This window comes from Pempheris klunzingeri, chromosome 21 (genome assembly GCF_042242105.1).
Source record: "Pempheris klunzingeri isolate RE-2024b chromosome 21, fPemKlu1.hap1, whole genome shotgun sequence".
NCBI lineage: Eukaryota > Metazoa > Chordata > Actinopteri > Acropomatiformes > Pempheridae > Pempheris > Pempheris klunzingeri.
Genome location: NC_092032.1, coordinates 13,696,187 through 13,715,169, shown reverse-complemented (window position 1 = coordinate 13,715,169; position 18,983 = coordinate 13,696,187). Strand labels below are relative to the sequence as shown.

The window sequence follows — 18,983 nt, the reverse complement described above, 5'->3', positions numbered from 1 at the left end:
CGAATTGTGTGTGTGTGCGTGCGTGCATGTGTGTGTGTGTGTGTGTGCATGCATGTGCGTCTGTGTCTTTCCGCAGTCCTGGGGAAGATCCGCAGTGCAGTGGGGAGTGCCCAGCTGCTGATGTCCCAGAAGTTCCAGCAGTTCCGGGAGCTGTGTGAGGAGAATCTGGTATGTGTCACCTCATCCTCTGCATGCTCCCCCAGCCCTCCCCCCAACACTGACATCATCCTGCACAAATCATCCTGACAGGCCGGGCCAGCGCTCATTTACTATGCATGTAGTGTAGAGTGTGCTTCTGCACACCCATACTGTCTCCCACATACAAAAAATAGAACTTGCTCTGTGAAGACTGTAGCCTGACAAACAGGGAATTTTAGATGCTGATACCAATATATATTTGTTTATGCATTGCAGCAGCCAAAAACTCTTTTGTTTGTGCTTTTTTTGTGCAGAAATTCACTTCTTTTTTTCCATTTGCATGTCCAAATATTGTAAGTATTTGTGTCGCATAGGTGTTATATAACAATAAGAGCTGCCATTTGAAAAATTTGCCTTTGAATGTAATCTATGAAATCATGCTACATCAATGATGTAGCAGAGGACCACTTATATAGAATAAAAGATGAGGCATCGGCAGATAAATAAACTGATGTTTTCTTTGGTTTAACCACAGTGTATGTATGATTTAAAACAAAGGGTAATGAGGAAAGCATTCTAATCTAATCATTCTAATTTCAAATAATTTGTGACTCAATATGCATTTCACCCGCTTGAAAGGCAATTCTGGTATTCATGCAATTTCTTTAAAAGTAAATCATTTCCAAAAAAAATGTGTGATAAGCATATAAACAATATGCGTTTGTATGTGCATGCTCATGTGGACATGTGTGTATGTGTGCATTTTTTGTGTATCAGAACCCAAATGCACACCCACGACCCATCTCCCAGGACCTGGCAGGTTTCTGGGACATGCTCCAGCTGTCTATCGAGAACATTAGCCTGAAGTTTGACGAACTCCACCAACTCAAAGCCAACAACTGGAAACCTCTGACCCCACCAGAAATTCAGGTGCAGACACACATGGCAAATATCATATTCCTTCAACTCCATTTTAAATGATCAAATTCCTCTAACGTCAAATTATTTTTGGAATGCTTTACTAACCTGCATGTTATCTGCCGACGTTACTGTATAATTTTAATTATAAGTCCTAATGATTCTCAGTTGAGCTTTGTTGTAGCATGCAGATATGTGTTGCGTACTGTCATGTTGCCTGCCTGACGTCACCACTTGTATTTGTGTCTTGTTGACAGTGAGCTGCTTTTGAGAAGCTACTCTACCTGCCATGCACCGTTGGGGCCTGCCCATCTCCAATGGTCACTTTTACCTCACACAATGGCCACCACCGTGCTCTCTTACCCCACACAAATGGCTGCCACTGTGAACCATAACCTCATTCAATTGCATGCTCTGACATAATGCCGACAACAACTACACCGCTCTTTCTAACCCTTACGCAAACTGGCTGCAGTTGTGTTGCTCCTTACTGTGTTTAGCTGCAGCTTGCCATGAGGACTCAGTGGTGTGTCATTAAGACTATTTATCATTCCTGTCCAGGAGAGAAGGATGCCCCCTCCTGTGCCAAAGAAGCCCCAGAAGGGCCACCCTCCCCTGGCTAGGGACCGCTCACTGGAGAGCTCTGAGCGCCAGCGTCTGGAGGCTCGCAAACGCCTGCTAGCTGCCAAACGTGCCGCATCGGTTCGGCAGAGCTCTGCCACCGAGAGCGCAGACAGTATTGAGATCTATATCCCCGAGGCCCAGACCAGACTATGAGACACGCAAACACACATGCCCATACACACAAAAGCACTGAATGGTAAGGCTAGGGTGCTAACATAACATTATCAAAGTTTTTTTGCGGACTTCCCAGATAACTGTGGGGGGCAGTCACGATGGAAGCTGTTTGAACAAGAAATGTATATTTACAGTATTTATTTATTTATTTGTCTACCCCCCCTCCCTCATTTCCTTCTCCCAGCTTTGATGTAGCAGTTCCTCCTCTTCCTGTACACTCACCCCATCCCTCACTCTCAAAGAAGTATCTTATAAATCCCTTTTTTTAAGTGACCTGATATTACAAAGTAAGCCAGGTGTAGCACAGCAGTGATGCTTCGCGTTCTAGTGTTTCAGGTGCCGAAAATGAGGAAAACAGGGAGAGAGCATGCATGTCCGTGTGGAGTGTGTGTATGTATTTACATGCAAACAGACACGAGTGATGTATTTGATCTGATCTGCTCAGACCAAATGCATCAAATCAAATGGAGAGACCAGACCTAATGACTCATATTTGATTTTATTTGAATTGTATTGGTATAAAATCCCATGAACCACAAGGTGGGACGTTTTTGGTTTGTATAATGAGATCAGACATTATAGTGATAAGACCAGACAAGGAAACTCAGTTCAGTTTCAGTTTCTATTTGGCCAACTATCAGTGACACAAATTGTCTTCTGTTTGCAAATGGGTCTGTCCAGCAGCAGGAGGCCGATCCTGTAGCAGAGGTCAAGAGGTCAGATTTCACTCCTCCAGGTGAGGTGAGCCAGAAGCAGATTTTGGGGTTCTGGAAAGGGTTCAATCCACTGAAAGAATCACTGTTCAAAAATGCCACAAACCTAATCTGTGCGTGTGTGTGTGAGTGAGGGAAAGAGCGTGTGCATAGTGATTCAGATGTTAATTTCAAGTGCTTCCTATTTTTCTGGGCCGGAATGGTCCTAGTTATAATTAAAGATTAAGGTAGCAGGATCAACAAACTGTAAACACACCACCCCTTTTGTCACATTTGAAACTGAGCAGAACTTGTTTGTATAAAGAACATACAGTATAATGACATGACATGCATGCTGACACAAGGTAACTGATATTTTTGTCTTTTCTAAACAGGTTTAATCCTTTCTCATGTTGTGTTCAATGTTATAATGCTAAAATACTGACATTTGGTACAAAACAGGTAGTTGTACTATATTTTATTATGTCATTTTTAGACAAGAGAGGTTTATTGACAGTATTGAGACTAAAGGACTGAAAAGGGACTATTTTCTCCTCACTGTGTGTGCACTATCTCTGCCTCCAAATGAAGCAGTTATTTGAAGGTCATACGAAAAAAAACCCAATTTGTAATATTTTGTATTCATGTTTAATTTATTTATTAGGAGAACAATGACTGTTTATTGACATTGTGATTATTATTATGCACTGACAACAAGGCCCTTATACTGTGTTTATGTTTTATTTATGTTGGTTCTTTTGCATGAAAGGCACCTTTTTTGTCTTTTCTGTTTCAGTGATCAGCCTTAATTTCTAATATGATAGTCGAGCACAACAGCAGTCTCAGGGGAAGAAGTGTGTTTGTGTGTGCGTGTGTGTGTGTGTGTGTGTGTGAGAGAGTGATTTTATGTGACCCATGGCTTTGTCTCTTACTGTATATAACCCCAGCCACAAGGATAGGCCATGATCTTAAACAAGGGAATAGTATCCCTGCCATCTTTTTAGTGATGTTCCTACTGAACATCTCAGCCCTAATTACACCAATGTAACAAGGTATTTCTGTCAGCTGCTTGAATGTGGAGACAATCCTGAGCCGGTTTAGCCATCACATAATTGTTTTGATATCTGAATAGCAGGACTTTGGTGTCCACTTGTCTGTATTGATCTGAAAGTTTTGTGCCATTGAATATCTATAGGTAAGGATATATTCCTGCTATTTGTCCCTATTAAACAGCTACCTGAAGTTGTCATTGAAAGACGTTTGTGAAGGAACTCGAGTGATGAAGTAACCGTACAGTACGACTTATATTTCCTTTAGTTGGTCGAATTTTAGAGAGGCTGCATAAAAGTAACAATAGTTCAAACTTAATGCCATTTTATGTAGATGAAGCTCATTTTAGTATTTTTACCTTGGAACTTGTATTTGAATTGACTTGTCTGTCAAATTATTGACTTCTTATTTATGTTTATTATATTAACATATCAATATAATACTCCTGATATAGCAGGGAGTTAGAAACCAGAATGTTGGATCATGGTTAATTGCTAAACTCAAAAGACACTCCAGCAATTCTGGCCATTCTGAAGCTTGTGATGTAGTTATATCAAGAGAAAAACATTCAAATAAACCTTTGTACATAAATGAATGTTTCCCTATGTAAATGTAAACTAAAAACCCAATCAAATAACATATTAAGCAGATATACATTTTGTAATTAATGTTATTACACTGTTGATGTTATGGCACGTGTATGAGCTCTTATCAGCATTAAAAAATATCATTGCCATAATTTTGTGGTGTTTATTTTTTCTTGTCTCCACATGTGTTTTCTATTGGAATATAATTAAACAGATTACAAGGCCAGCATGCTGTGTTTTTAGGGCATTTCCCTTCCGCAGGGGCGGATCCCCATAATTACACAGCACTTTTGGCCTTGGCTTAGCCCCGTCACTCCTGTACATGCCGCTTCTGGTGATTCGTCATTCACACATCAGTCATGCTGATGGGAGGCATGCTGACCTCAGTGGGCAGAGTTCAGGAGTGGGAGGGGGTGGGTGAAAGAGGGGGCTGTGGAAGTGGGTGTCATCTTTGTATAAACCCCCGGCCCTGGGTGTGTCTACCTCTCAGATGTCCCACCATGGTGGGCTACAACTGCCCACACTGTGCTGGGAGGCCTGTTTAGTGATTTAGTGATTACATCCCCAATTTTGGACCCAACCTCCACCACACAAGCTGTCACTTATGACAGGCCACATCTGACAGAAGGTGGAACATTCAAAATGCTTTCTGAACATTTGTTAATGACCAGCAGGGGCAGGTTTTTTTGGCACAATGCTCCAGCCCCTGACTAACCAATATCATAATGATTATTTATGTTTTTAAGTGATTACTTTGATAGACCATCTGCACAGAGCGTCCAGCTGATTAGTGAGCATGGAGCACTAATCGTTCCTGGCATCTTTTTAATGAAACTAAAGACAACCTCTGCAAAGGTTGTTTTTCCTTTCAAATCACAAAAAAAATACTTGTTTTGAGCTTTGGAGAAGAACGTGTCATGAATGAAAGGGTGGCTGTCTCAGCAAATATAGACAACAAATCCTATTGAGGCCAACAGAGAAGCTTTAGCAGGACCAGAAGGGAACAGCTGTCCTCCTGGCCTCGAACGAGCCAGTGCACTCGCTTGTAAGCTGCCTTACATTGACTCTATTGAGACACAGACACACATAAAGCCCCGCTGGCAAGAAACTGTTGACGTCTGCTGTATGCTTGTGTTAATTTATGCAGGATTATGCTAATTGGCAGGAGCTGTTGTAAACCTCACACAGGAATGTCTCTGAATGCCTAACGGTAGCCTGTGGAAAGACACGAGCGCTATGCTCTCCTCTCATACGCCCTGCTTTTATTTACTGAACATTCTGACTCAATACACTCTCCTTATCCTTGAGGGGTAAATCTGTAATCTTCACAAAGTTCAGTGGGATTTAAAAGAATACAGCCTGTAAAAATGCACATCAGATTTTGAGCGATTGAGTGATCCGCAGGAGGGAAAATACCAAATGATCAGTTCTGAGATGTAGAAAAACAAAACTTTATTTGAATCCCATGTGACCCCTATTTGCCACAAACATTGCACAGTATGAAAAGAAATCACATCATTGGGCATCATGTCACATTAACTATACACATGGTCCTATTATACATGAAAATGCTTTTTTTGGTGATTTCAAAAATGCTGTCTTTGTCAGGTTGTAAAACAGCAAATGCAGAAAAGACATCTGTAGTGTTTAATTTTCCAGTCCACTGGCCGTCGTTTTCGCTGAGTGATGGGATGAAGGCTCAGACTAAGAACCTGCTACATTGGTCATCTGAAATATCCCTTGGTGGGGAAAAAAAAAAAAAAAAAAGCATAGGAGGTTTTCTTTTAAAATAGCTAAAAGTAAATTACAAAATCAAAACTATACTTATACTCATGAAAACACATAACATTACTACAGTAGTGAATAAGTTTGTCATAGATGCCAAGAGCAAAGTATGTTTAAGACACTGAGATGACCGTCCTCTGCCTTTAGTGTGCAAACAAACGAGGCAGATCAATTATGAACTGATCTCTGAAATGTTTAACAGTAAACGTGTGGTTGCGACCGATCCGTCCGATCGGTCTGTGAAGGAGGGCCGATTCTAGCTCTTGCTCCGTTCTCTAAAATGATATACAGTTTAATGGAAAGACATAAGACAGGCAGCATTTTTCTGATAACATTTTTGGTCCCTGTGTGCAAATAAGATACACATGTAGATACATACGCATGTATGTGAAATGAATAAACAACTTACAGCCAAGGCACCTTGATACAGTTTTTTTTCCATAAAAAAACATCCTCATCAATTTGATTGGTATACCAAAAATAGAAATGATCAGGCTTTCGTGTGGATTTGTTCTCTGTTGCGTGCAGACAAGTCACTGAACTCAGAGGAGTTCCATAGTCGAGACACAAAGTCAGTCTCTATTCACTCCTCTTCCTCCTCTGTCACTTTCTCCCTTTAGGAGACCAGCTGTTTGGCTTGCAGCTCCATCTCTGCAGCCCGTTTGAGGGCCACGTCCACCAGGAGCTGGAAGCCGCTGAAGTCTTGTGTGAGGTCTGGAGGGGTGGGGGGAGGGGTGTTGAAGAGCCCGCTGCGGGGGCTCAGGTTGCCCTCCATGCCGGTGCTGCTGAGGATGGTGGTAGTGGCGGGGAGTGACTGGCTGCCTGGCCCTTCATCCCGACACCTGAGCAGCGCCTGTGCAGACTTCAACAGCTCGGCTGCCCTGTCGCAGTTCATTCCTGGCACAGAGGGGTGGGAGGCTGTCGGGCTGGCCTGCATCGCTGTGGTGACAGTGGTGTGACAGATGACAGAAGGGCGGGTGGGTATGAGCCCCGGAGAGGGCGACACGGAGGTTGGAGAGGGGATGGAGGGAGACGCTGCCTTCCTCAGGACACCGGACATGGCGGGCTCGAAGCTGGAGGGGTGGAGAACACGTTTGTCGTAGCTCTCCTCTGTACCTGCTGCAGGGCTGCTGTGTTTCGGGGACTGGGAGCTGTCAGAGAAGCTGTCGCCAGCCTTGCTTCCTTTCCTGGATATGGTGAACTGGTTGGGATCTTTGCCATCTTTCCTCAGCATCTCCGGGAGGAGTCGCCGCCGTGCGTTAATAAACCAGTTGCACACCTGGAAAAGACAAGAAAAATTCATGCTGTGAGAAAGCTGCATCACACTGCTCACTAATGCTCTGCCTTGCGATTTAAAAGAAAATCTGCTGCTATAGTTATCCCCAGGTGCGGTTTGCACCTGTGTTTTCAATAGAGAAATCGAAATGAGAGTGTAAACAACATCCATCAGACACGCAGCATTTCCCGTGGCACACTATATTTCACACCATTAGCATTTCTTGTAAATCATTCTAAGACTGCAGAAATGGAAAAAACAGACCTCCAAAGATTACGATCACATTTCAAACTTCGGAGAAGGTCAACATTAACTTTTAAAGCGTCTAGTTTGGAATTTTTAATCGTGCATTTAAAATAATTTTCAATAAAAAGTAATCTCCTTTGTCATAGCAGTATTCACAGTCATCCCTTCCTTTTTTCCTCAGTCCTCCAGGCTAGTCGTAACTGGCTCAGGGAGACTTGCAGCTCTAACCATGTAAATGACTCTGCATTGTTCCCAGACAGCTGGGATGGAAAGGGGCTGGAGGGAGGGAAATTCCTGTCCAAGTGCCTCAGCCAAGCCCACAGCACACAGGGAGTGAGTTTACTCCCGTTGTCTCAGGCTTTAATGTTGCAATATCAAGCTGGTTTGGATGACCTTCAATTCACTGTTTATGTGTCATGTTTTGTTTGCCATCTAGACAGGAAATGATTCAGTCAAGCTGACACTTTTCTTGCTCTTGACTTTAACAGTGGTCTGTTTATACACCAGGGGTTTACTGGTAATATTATCTTTTCTGTCATGTCTGTGTCCATACCTGCAGTGTGGAGAGCTGAGTCTGCTTGGAAAGGAGGGCTTTCTCTTGTTCAGAGGGGTAGGCGTTGTAACGGTGCTCATACAGCCAGTCCCGGAGGATCTGGACCGACTCCTTGGGCAGATTCCCCCGCCGTTTCCTCTTCCCGTTGCTCCCCGCGCTGGATGACAGATCCAGAGGGGCATCCACGCTGTCCTCATCGTCCGTCTCACTCCCTGACAGCATCATTAAACCTGCGCAGGCGAGCACAAGTGAGGAGAGAAGAGAGTGTATGAGAACGGGACAAAGGCAAATATGTATCCTCTTATGTCAGCCAACCCGCTGTCAGTCTCCCAGCCGCTCTGCCGCAGCCGATCAAACGCAAGCTGTCTGGGAGGCAGCTGATGTGTCAGAAGCAAACTGTCAAGTTCAGCCATGTGATTCATATAAGGAGCGAGGGAGGGGGTGAGGAGGAGGAGGTGGAGGAGGAGGGAGCGAGGGAGGGATGGAGGGGGGACGTCACAAAGGCTGGTCTGATGCTGTGGCAGTTATAAAACCTGCCTCGACAAATACAAGCCAGGTCTATTGCAGGGACTGAGAGCACACCTTGCATGCTTGGATAAGTTAAGTACACTGAGCTGACCACAAGAACAATCACTGCATAAAGGGAGATTTTGTTTGAACAACAGCAACAGTGTATTTGCAAAGATTACAGAGCTGCTTTCTTTTTTAATTTAGCATTTTAGACATGTCTAATCAAAGTCAATCGTGATCAAACAGGATTTTGGGGCCTTTGAATTACTGGAGTTTTAGCCAGGGGGAAATAAACCTGCTAATAAACTGTTAGAGCCCCACTTTGATCTGATTTACTGTCTATTTTAAGTCCAGCTTTTACAACATATCAGTTTAAAAAAAAAAAAAAAAAAAGGCTCCATGACAAAAATCATGAACACAACTCACAGCACATATTCTTTAAATTTGATGCTGCTAGTTGCTCAGGCCTCTATCTACAATGAATATCAGCAGCTTGCTCTGCAGGCAGCCATTAAGGAAATGCAGAAACCCAGAGGATGTTTAATCACCAGCCGTGTGCAGTCTGCTCTGGGACAAACTAGTGGGAAGGGAATAAGAAAGTTCCCAAGTCTGAGCGGCCAACAGGATGAGGTAATTACGTAGGCTGGAGAGAGGGGAAGGGGGAGGGGAGACCTGTTGCAAATCAGCGTCTCCAGACTAAACAAAAGAATCTGGGGCTGCGTGCTTCTTTGTATGCAATTCAAAAGTTTCTACACGAAAACAGCGAGTTCGCCATAAAGTTAACTTCCTCCAAGATATCAGTTTCACATGGTGGGCAAAAAAAAATCCATTTCTAAGGCCACGAAGACGCTGGTTTTGTGAGTTAAAGCAACTTGTAAGAGGTTTTCTATTGTGTGTGTGCGCGCTGCACCACGAGGTCCGTGAATGTAACAAGGCAACAGCAACTTCCCACAATGAGGTCAGGATGAACATTAGCCTACATTTGGATTAATTAATTTAAAAGGTGCCCAGTGTGTTACCGTCACCGGTGGCTGGATTAAAGATACAAACTATCGACTTTTCACGCACACAGGTTATAAGAAAACCCCGCTAAACTTCAAACTCCTTGAATCCACAATAGTCGCCAAACTTTAACGCGTCCTCACTTTTTGACCAAACTTCGACACGAACGAAGCGTCCGTCACTCAAATGACCCTCAAGTCACGCTAAAAAACAAACAAACAAACAAAACGCCTCGTTTAATTCAGTTTTAACGTTTGGTGGTGGCTAGAAAGTTAGCCTAATTACACCGTGACCAGAAAAACAACGCGCATGGCGAAGCAGCCGAGCTCCAGCGACCAAACTTCACTAAAAACATGTAGAAAAATCACATTTTGTAGACAAACGTTGCTTAAATCGACTTCTGACATCGCGCCAGCACATGGCAGAAAAAGCCCTCTGTCATGTCTGGAAAGGAAACAATAGACTGCGTGGTTTGCATATGAGGGGAATCGCTCTGTTAATCGTCCCGTCCGCTCGCCTCTGGTTATCTAAACTCGTTTTTTGACTTGGTTGTTCTCTAAAGCAGCCCACCTACCCTTTTTCGTCTTCATCTCCGTCCGAAAATGCCCACTTTGTCCTCGTCAAGCGCAGAAGAAAATTGTCTTTGTGTTATGCCGTGTTTTTTTTTTTTCCTCCTCTTCTTCTTTCCTCCAGATATCCACAGCGTGTATCCGAATATTGGAGAAAATCCTTATTCACCAAAACTCGCTTCTTTCCCCCCTTTTCTTCTTCTTTTAGATGTTTTTTCCCTTCTGCTCGTCCTTGTTTTTAGTTTAAGGGGGTTACCTGAGATCTGTGCGTCCCTTCGGCTCAAAGCCCTTTTCTCATTGACTGTGTGTTTGATCCTGAAACTGGGTGACAGCTATCTTTGACAGCTGCGTGACTCAACGCACAGAGATCCTCCCACCGTGGAGGGCAGAGGAAAAATCTCTGACATCAGCATGGCCTGTTCCACATACAGTCTCGGTGTGCTGTAACTGCTGCAGACCCCCCTAACAAAGCCAAAAACACACACATACACACACACACACGCAGACACACACCAGCACCCTGATATTTTACACAGTGGTGCGCAGAAAGGCGATCATTTAGGCGGGCAGTCGGAGTGACAACAACGACAGGCTGCTGGAGAGCACTGCGGACCTCGTGGTAGCATCGTAAATAAATAATAACCCCGATGAAAAATCACAGCATTGTTGCTGCAGGCTACGCGTTGTTTTGTCCAGTTTAGACCAAATGGTGTGTTTGTGTGGTGTTCGGCGAAGAGTTTAATCACCTTTACGCACCATGTGCTTTTATCTATTTGTATTACGCATCACGCAGAGTTGTCTGTGATATGTATTCCCCTTCTATAACACTCCTACTGTACGTGTGTGTGTAGACTTTGGGGTCCTGCTGTTCCTTAAATTCATATTGCATCACCATATCATCGTGTGTGACAACAATGGACCCGTATTATGTTGATGGTGACACCAACATATGCTCTGTTTGTACTACTGCTCTTTTATTATTGTAGCTCGCTCTGTTGTGGGCTGTTTCTCGCGGGAAATGAGTCAAATACAGTGTACATCAGGGTTTATTGTAGGTAACCGTGTGCCAGATGGATATTAGCGCAGCAGTTCAGGTTACCGAAGAACAACAGTAGGCTCCGGCGAAGGAAACGATCAATGCTCTCATTTGTATGCGGTGCACAACCTTGCGACAGCTGCTGTAGCATCGTCTCTTTGCATGTATTTGTTCCAGACAGGCGGTCGTTTCTTCCCGTGAAGCTAAATGTCGCCTCCGCGTGTGCGCTTGTGGTACTTTACCGGAACGCATGAGCGCTGCACCAACAGGAGGTCCTCTGGCTCCCTCTGATGGCTCAATGAAGCCCTCCCCAGGAGGAAGAATTATTTGGTGAATGGTTTTCAAACATCACAAAGACGCCCCAATTTATAATATTTCACTATAGGCGACAACTACGTGTGGCAGAATAATTAGAAATCCACAAGGACAACCCACCACTGAGAGCCTAAATACAATAATGTGTTTTATTTTCATTCTAAGTTTTACTTTACAGCTGCATTTGTAACTGACTGCACTGAGGTAACTCTTCCAGCAACCACTCACATTGTTACCAAACACCAGTGGTGTGACAAGCAGACAAGCTGAAGCAGTCAGTGTGTTAAAAATAGAGATGGGAGCAGGTTGGGCATGCAGCAGCCTGCTCTTACCAGAGAGTCAATATCACTTCCACTATTATATGCTGGGGGTCACACCCTATTTCATAATTCAAAACATCTAAATAATTTTACTACTACTTATAATAATAATAATGATAATAACGATAATTTCACAAGTAATTTAACTAAATTCTAAATAATAATTAAATGATAATTAAAAAATCATGATTTTAAATTAATTTTTAAAATGATCTTTTTTCCAGATGTTGTGATGTATGATATAAATGGAAAAGGAGGACATTTTCCTACTTTAACACTTCACTGATTTTCACATTGTCACCAAACTTATCTGACTGTGACACATCAAATCCTTTACATTAGTGGACACGTTGTCATACACTGAGGCTCCGCTTCAGTCAGGACCTGAAAATGGAGAGCTGCGTCAAGACGTCTGCACACAACGTGACTGGTACTGGACATAAGGCGGTTTCCCCTTCCGGCACCTGTCCTTTATCAACAGTGTGCTGGCTTTAATTAGTATGTTAGCCCACATTTGGCGTGTCCTCATAGCTAGAGTCTGATTTACAAACTCTTTTGAAAATGATCCAAGTTATTAATTGCAGGAAAACATAAAATCTTGAGCACTTGTGTATTCTTGACATCTTTTTGGGCTGGAGTTGATTAGAAACTAAGTGTGACCACATGGTTGCACAGTTTTCCAAAAACGATGGCTTAACTATGGCTTTATCTTAAGTTATTTGAACTTTTAAATTCAAGATTTGTCATATCATTGTCACGAGAGGAGGAAAACATTTTTCAGAAAGGCATACCTTACCTAGATTAAGTCATAATGACAACAACAGCAATGATAATGATGATGATGATATGAATATAGGTATAAAACACATTTTAAATACAGGGTTCTTCACAATAGTTTACAAATATTCAGAAAAAGACAAATACAGAAAGTATGGGCAAAACATAGATACTATATAAACTAGATAAACTGATTTCAAATAGGTTTATGTACAAGCAAAAGTGCAAATAAAGTGTACACAACTTAATTTCATACTCAAGACCCCTTTTAGTCTCCTTAACAAGTCAAATGAAACCCTGTACGTCACACAGGTGATTCCATTTAATCCAGTCCAATTGGCACCACTGATGATTAAGGTGCCTTATCAACAGGAGTGAATGCTCATGCCAACACTTTATTTGCATTGTATTTAATTTTGTGATCAATTTAGATCACTTTGTAGAGGTCTGTGCTCACTTTTTCATTTAAGGCCACATTAAATCTACTTTAACTCAACGTAAAAACATAAAAACAGGCGTGAATAGGCTTTTTATAGGTCCTGTAAAACGCCCCGTGGCTTATATTATGAACTGGTTGTCAGCATCTGCTGCTATATAGACACTTACATTTAACCAATTGCAAATTCCAATTCTATTTCTCGATTGTAATGCCATGCGGGGCGATGAGGATTTTATTTTGAAAGTATTTAAACGGAAGCTGTGTAGGTTTAACTGTGTGTGACTTGACGCTGTAAAGTAGACAGTGTCCTGTAACAGACTGAAGTCTAAAATTAGGGAGGCACCCCAACACCAAATGACGCAAGGAGGCTAAACTGGACTCTGCGTGTCAATGGTGACAGGACTGAGGACCATGGAGACGTTCCCTACAACTTTCCTGTTGTTGATGACATGGAGGGTATTTTTAGCTGTTGTTGTCATCTTTCCGTAACAGCCAGGTCTCGGCGCTCATTATAAAGGTCTCCTCCAAAATGCATTTGTACAACAGTGTGCTGACACACTACCCGAGGTCCTCTCGCAAACTTACAATAACTTTATCGGCCGGTTCTGAGCGTTTGGACGGAAACACAGCGGGTCAATCCGAGGCTGAGAAAGCAGGATTTACTCAACCAGGCACAACTTCAACGACCAACGGGGATCCGGAGAGAGAGACCGCTCCTTCCGCAAACATGCCTGCCTTTTCATGTTACCAATCCTCAACTTTGAGGCCAATTCACTTCACGTCGACTGCTGAGATATTAATCCGCAGACCTGATGGCGTGGAGAGGTCCGTGCCTGTCCATATCCTTAGGGAGACCAGGACCAAACCTCCCTCCCCTGACTCCCATAATGGTGACAGTATGCTCTGTGATGACTGTGACTCTGATGTGATTGTGGACTTGATAGATCATCTAAGAAACGGGGCAGATGAGCTGTTTCCTGACTGCCCAGAGCTGGTCGGAAACCACCTTTTCACCAGCAACAACATCTGCAGACCCAGAACAGAAGAAGAAAAAAAGATGGTTGGAAATTCAAATGAGGATGGACCAGTTTCAGTGACTGATGCCTCGCTTAGAAGTAACGGCTGGGCCTCAGTACATGATGAGGAGCTAGTTCCCTCCAGGCCTGAAGACTTCATTAAGGAAGATTTTAGTGATCAGAGCAGTGGCAAAGCTGCTCCAGGATCAGACGAGAGACGGGCCTTTGAGCTCAGCGTTCTGCAGGAGGCGCCTCCACAGAGATGCCAAGAGGGAGGAGATATCAATGATAAAGTCGCCCGATACCTGGCTGAAGTGGAGAAACAAAACAAGTACCTCCAGGAGAGGCTCAAATACAGGTACCACATCATTCCAGACGGCAACTGTCTGTACAGAGCTGTGTGCAAAGCCACGTACGGGGACCAGGCGAGGCACGGGGAGCTGAGGGAGCAGACGGTGCACCACATCGCTGACCACTTAGATGAGTTCAACCCCATCATTGAAGGGGACGTGGGGGAGTTCCTGATCAACGCGGCGCAGGATGGTGCCTGGGCGGGCTACCCCGAGCTTCTCGCCATGAGCCAGATGCTGAACGTCAACATCCACCTGACAACAGGGGGGAGCCTGGAGAGCCCCACCGTCTCCACCATGGTGCACTATCTCGGGGAGGAGGACGCCTCCAAACTGGCCATCTGGCTGAGTTGGCTCAGCAACGGTCACTACGACGTCCTTCTGGACAAGTGTCTCCCCAACCCCGAGTACGAGGACTGGTGCAGACACTCCCAGATGCAAAGGAAACGAGACGAGGAACTGGCAAAGTCGATGGCGGCCTCATTATCCAAAATGTACATTGAGCAAAATGGATCTGCGTGAAAGAAACGCTGTATGTTCAGAACGAAAGGCGGCACACTGACACCGTAGAATGCAGAACCACTGATTCTGTTTGGTTTCTATATGCTTTAAATTATTTTTTGTAAGATTTATATAGTGGGAGAAAGGAAGTGCAGTGCACCTACTTTGGTTTTTGTATATGCCAGCGTCGCCAAATGAATGGCGGTGGACTTTTTCAAGTGTTTGAAAGTGTGTGAGCCTGTTCTTTTTGATAGTTTGAGTTGTGATTGAATGATTTTTAATGCTGTTCAGTTACTGTACATGGAATTGCTCTTGAGTGCACAGTATTTATTTGCCTTTTATTGTCAGACCAGTTATTTTTCTTTATAGGCCTTTGCCAGTTACACAGAAATCTGGTTTGCATCTTTCCACTGTAGCTACATTGTGTAATATTGTATAGCTACTCTGTTTTGCACAAACGTCCTATCAGACAAGTACAGAGTTGGATTTGTGTCTGAGAACAATTCAAGTGTCCTTTTTTTCTATTTATCCTTAGTTACTTTCAAGCTTTTGAAGTATTTCAAAATAAAGTTTTGAAGAAATCTGATTCTTAGTGATTTCACATTTGATTTATATGTTTATTGCTTCATTATGTGTCTCTTGCCTTCATTTCCAGAGACAATTTCAGCCATGTCATCTTCATCTTTTCCTTCGATGGCATCCATCTATTAGATTGCAGCTAGGCAGGCCAGATGAATGACGTGTGCACGAGTCATCCTCCACCCCCTCCTGTCCTAAAGTGAAAAGTGATGTTTGGTATTTATTACATGCGGTGACCCTGCAGCCTGCGGCCTCGTATTCAGGCCAGGCTGCAGAGCTCAGTGCATTAAGTGGCTGTGGTCTCACAACACAGATCACAAGGGACCTGTGCTGTGGCAGAGCCCCTCGTTTGAGACAACAAGCCTGTGGGACAATATTACACTGAGTGCAGAGTAACTTGTTTTGTTTTCACTATTATAATTTTTCTCAATTTTCATGTAAAAACACTGTCCATAGATGAACCACCTTTTCTCAGTATTGAAGCAGTGTATAGTGGTAGTCATGTATGTCATGAAATACAGCTCAACAAATGATGGGAAAAGTCTGTGGGGGAAATATCCAATATGCAAACACTAGAATTCCACTTAAAGAATATAGCTTTGAGGCCACCAACAGGGCTACAACTGACTAAAATAGCTATTAAAAAAAAATCCACAGAGGAACTGATTCAGCTCTTCTGTGACTTCTAAAACAGCCTGTGAAGTGCATTTATGAAACTACAGTTTGCCAGATTGCACAATATTGCTCGTGGTATTTCTCCCACCCCCCTTTTCTGAGTCTCAGATGCCAGCCCGCTGATTACGGTGCACTTTGGCTCCGTTAGATGGCGCTGTAGGCCCCCGTATACACACTGACCAAGTTACTGTGGAAATGGAACCTGTGTTTCTTTTCTAGCTGGCGACAACATGGGATTATTTCACATACTGCATTGAGTCAAACGGACGTCACAGTGCTCTGACCACTGAATACACAACGTGACATGTTGCAGGATTACTAACAGGTGATGGTGGAAATGATGGGATGCTGTTTGAGAAAGTTTTAATTCACTATTTAGTAGATTTCCCAATGAAGCAGTTTTGACACTTATTAAAAACGGGCGGCTTGTATCAGTGTGGAACATCAGTGTGGTAATGTTTGTTCTGCTGTCTACTTTATTATAAGGTGACTGTGGATCATTTCCCCCGACAGCTTTACAGTGATGACGTAACCCTGCGGTCATGTGGACATTAGGTGGGTTTAAAAAAAAGTTTTTATCTGTTTTAATGCGGGAGGAGAGACCGTGCCAGTCCTCGCCCCAGTGTCCCGTGTGGACCTGAAAGCACCGGGCTGCGAGCAGCGAGCAGAGGGCAGGCAGGTGAGGGCCGGCTGCTCCACCGCAGTACTGGCACGCAGTCAGCGCGCACAGCCAGAGGGAGCGCAGGGAAAGTCAATGACAGACGCTCCGCGCGTCTCTGAAGGGTTCCCACGCTCCGAACGCACGGGGACGCGGTCGCCTTCTCGACGCAGTTCCAGCCGCGCGCCCCGGGAAGTTACCGGATACTTTGAAAAGAAACGCGGAGGACGGTCGGTGGTCGCGTGGCTCTGACCTGAGAGGTGGTATCGAACATGTCGGGACACCGGGTGCAGTTCGCGGACCTTCCTCCGAGTGATCACAAAGGAAGTCCCAAATTTCACAGTAAGGAAAATTATGGAGTTGTAATCATTGATTTCACTAAACTAATGTATGTGGACAACCTGAAGTTTGTATTTTAAGGGAAGGCTTCACTTCCTCAGGTATTTCACCATAACTTAATATTTAGTACTTTTGGTCACAGAGGAGAGGGGGCCAGCAGAGGTGAAGCTCATTTCTCATTCACGTTTTTCTTTAATTTCTTTCACATATGGCTCATTCACTACACAGGACACCTCAGCTGTTGGAAGGGGAATGGTTGTACTCCTTAAACCTTGATGATTACACTTTTCTACATGGCAAAATAATTTCTCATTAAAAATACAATCAAGTGAAAACTGTTCCAGCTGCTTAACATGAAGTTTTTAGAATATTGTTTTCTTTGTCACGTCTTCCAATTTTCAAGCAAAACCTTAATTATTCGTTGTCTTATATGTGGTAACTCTTTAAGTCTTCTCTCCACTGCTCACATGATGCATGTGTGTTGCAGGTTAAGCTGCATACAGTGCATGTTTTGTTCCTTATGCGTGAGGAGGACCCACTCTGCATGTGCATCAGTGGTGTGATTCCACCCAGTCCCCTCTTCACACAGTTATCAGAAGTGGCAGTTGCCCTTTATGTGCTGCTGCTAACTTCTCATCCCCACTATGTGTAACACTTTTCATGCTCTGTCTTAGAAAGGTGACGCTCACCTTGAGATGCATTCAGTGGCCACTTCACTGCATCCCACTGTCTGAAAGTATAATTCATTAATGGGCATTAAATAGGAGCAACATATTCAGGGGTTTTGTGCTTTTATTGCACAAGTGGACGGTTTTCAGTGTGGCTTCCGATTGCATGTGCAGTGCGACAGTGTAAGCGGTGTGTGCCACTGGTGCTGTGTGCTGCAGTAAATGCACTACAGCATGAGACACAGAGAAGCTGAGCTCGTCTCCATGGTGACAGGTTGAGTGACAGGACACGTAAGCGAGGACGCAATGGAAAATTGCCAGTTTGCTGCAAAGCCCTCCAGACGGGTGCATATACAGCACACTGTGGGTCTATGAAAGCGCATGTGCAAGTTGGTGATGTATTTGTATCTGTGATGGCAGCTGCTGTGGCAGTCTGATGTGTCTGTTCGTGTTTCGTCACAGTCAGTCAGTAACGTGCACGTGGGCAGCGGGGTGAAGAGGGCTTGCTGGGCGTGCTGGCTTGTTGTGTGGAGGGACAGAACGGCAGCTTCAGCAGCAGCAAACCACATATTCTGACTCAGCCCATCCATTTCTCCTGCTGTCCAGGCACAAGTGACAGTGGAGTCAAGTTTCAGTCTCTTCTCTTTCTCCGATGTGCACTCTCTCTCTCTCTCTCACACACACACACACTCAAGCGCACAACCTCACAGTCGTATGGTTAAACTCTAAGGGCAGATTGCCATGTTTTAGCACTCATTCGCTCATCATACTAGATGTGAAATACAAATAGCAACAGAACAGTGGCACATCCATCACTCCACCGGTTCATTTTCAGACTGCTATAACAGCTATTGATCTTCATCACCTAAAAAGAATACTACATCAGATGTGAGTGGTTTGTTGGTCAAAGAGGGAATTCAGCTCTGATGCTGCTGCTCTTTTTACTTGTAAAGTAATCTGCACCCTCTAAGTTTTCACATTTCTGAAGAAACACGTTCATTGTTGTGGCATTTCCACACTGGACGTGCCTCGGCGACAACAGGCAGCATTTGTTTTACTTATTGTTGAGCTTTTTTAACAGCAATATTCTTTTCTGTCTCTTTAGCCATGGTGGCCGCCGCTGCATGTGCCAACTACATAATTTCCTTGTTGCTGCTGCTGCTGCTGCTGCTGCTGCTGGCAGGGA

The 18,983-nt window shown here is 44.0% G+C and overlaps 3 protein-coding genes across 3 annotated transcripts in view; 2 read left to right on the top strand and 1 right to left on the bottom strand.

Moving 5' to 3' along the window:
• dlgap1b (discs, large (Drosophila) homolog-associated protein 1b) overlaps nucleotides 1-4,323 on the top strand; it is a 42,046-nt gene extending 37,723 nt beyond the window's left edge. Inside the window, exons 8-10 of the mRNA XM_070852779.1 lie at nucleotides 77-168; nucleotides 916-1,068; nucleotides 1,618-4,323. Coding sequence (XP_070708880.1) covers nucleotides 77-168; nucleotides 916-1,068; nucleotides 1,618-1,833 — 461 coding nt within the window. The 3' untranslated portion in view covers nucleotides 1,834-4,323. The remainder of the gene's footprint in view (nucleotides 1-76; nucleotides 169-915; nucleotides 1,069-1,617) is intronic.
• A 1,295-nt stretch (nucleotides 4,324-5,618) lies between these two features.
• tgif1 (TGFB-induced factor homeobox 1) lies at nucleotides 5,619-10,444 on the bottom strand. Its single transcript, XM_070852926.1, has 3 exons — nucleotides 10,130-10,444; nucleotides 8,044-8,273; nucleotides 5,619-7,247 (listed from the first exon to the last, which is right to left on the bottom strand). Exons 1-3 carry the CDS (start codon nucleotides 10,143-10,145, stop codon nucleotides 6,585-6,587), a joined length of 909 nt encoding a protein of 302 aa, XP_070709027.1. The 5' UTR covers nucleotides 10,146-10,444; the 3' UTR covers nucleotides 5,619-6,584.
• Nucleotides 10,445-13,329: 2,885 nt separating this feature from the next.
• LOC139221213 (OTU domain-containing protein 1) lies at nucleotides 13,330-15,414 on the top strand. The gene has a single exon (XM_070853129.1). It carries the CDS (start codon nucleotides 13,541-13,543, stop codon nucleotides 14,897-14,899), a length of 1,359 nt encoding a protein of 452 aa, XP_070709230.1. The 5' UTR covers nucleotides 13,330-13,540; the 3' UTR covers nucleotides 14,900-15,414.
• The last annotated feature ends 3,569 nt before the right edge of the window (nucleotides 15,415-18,983 follow it).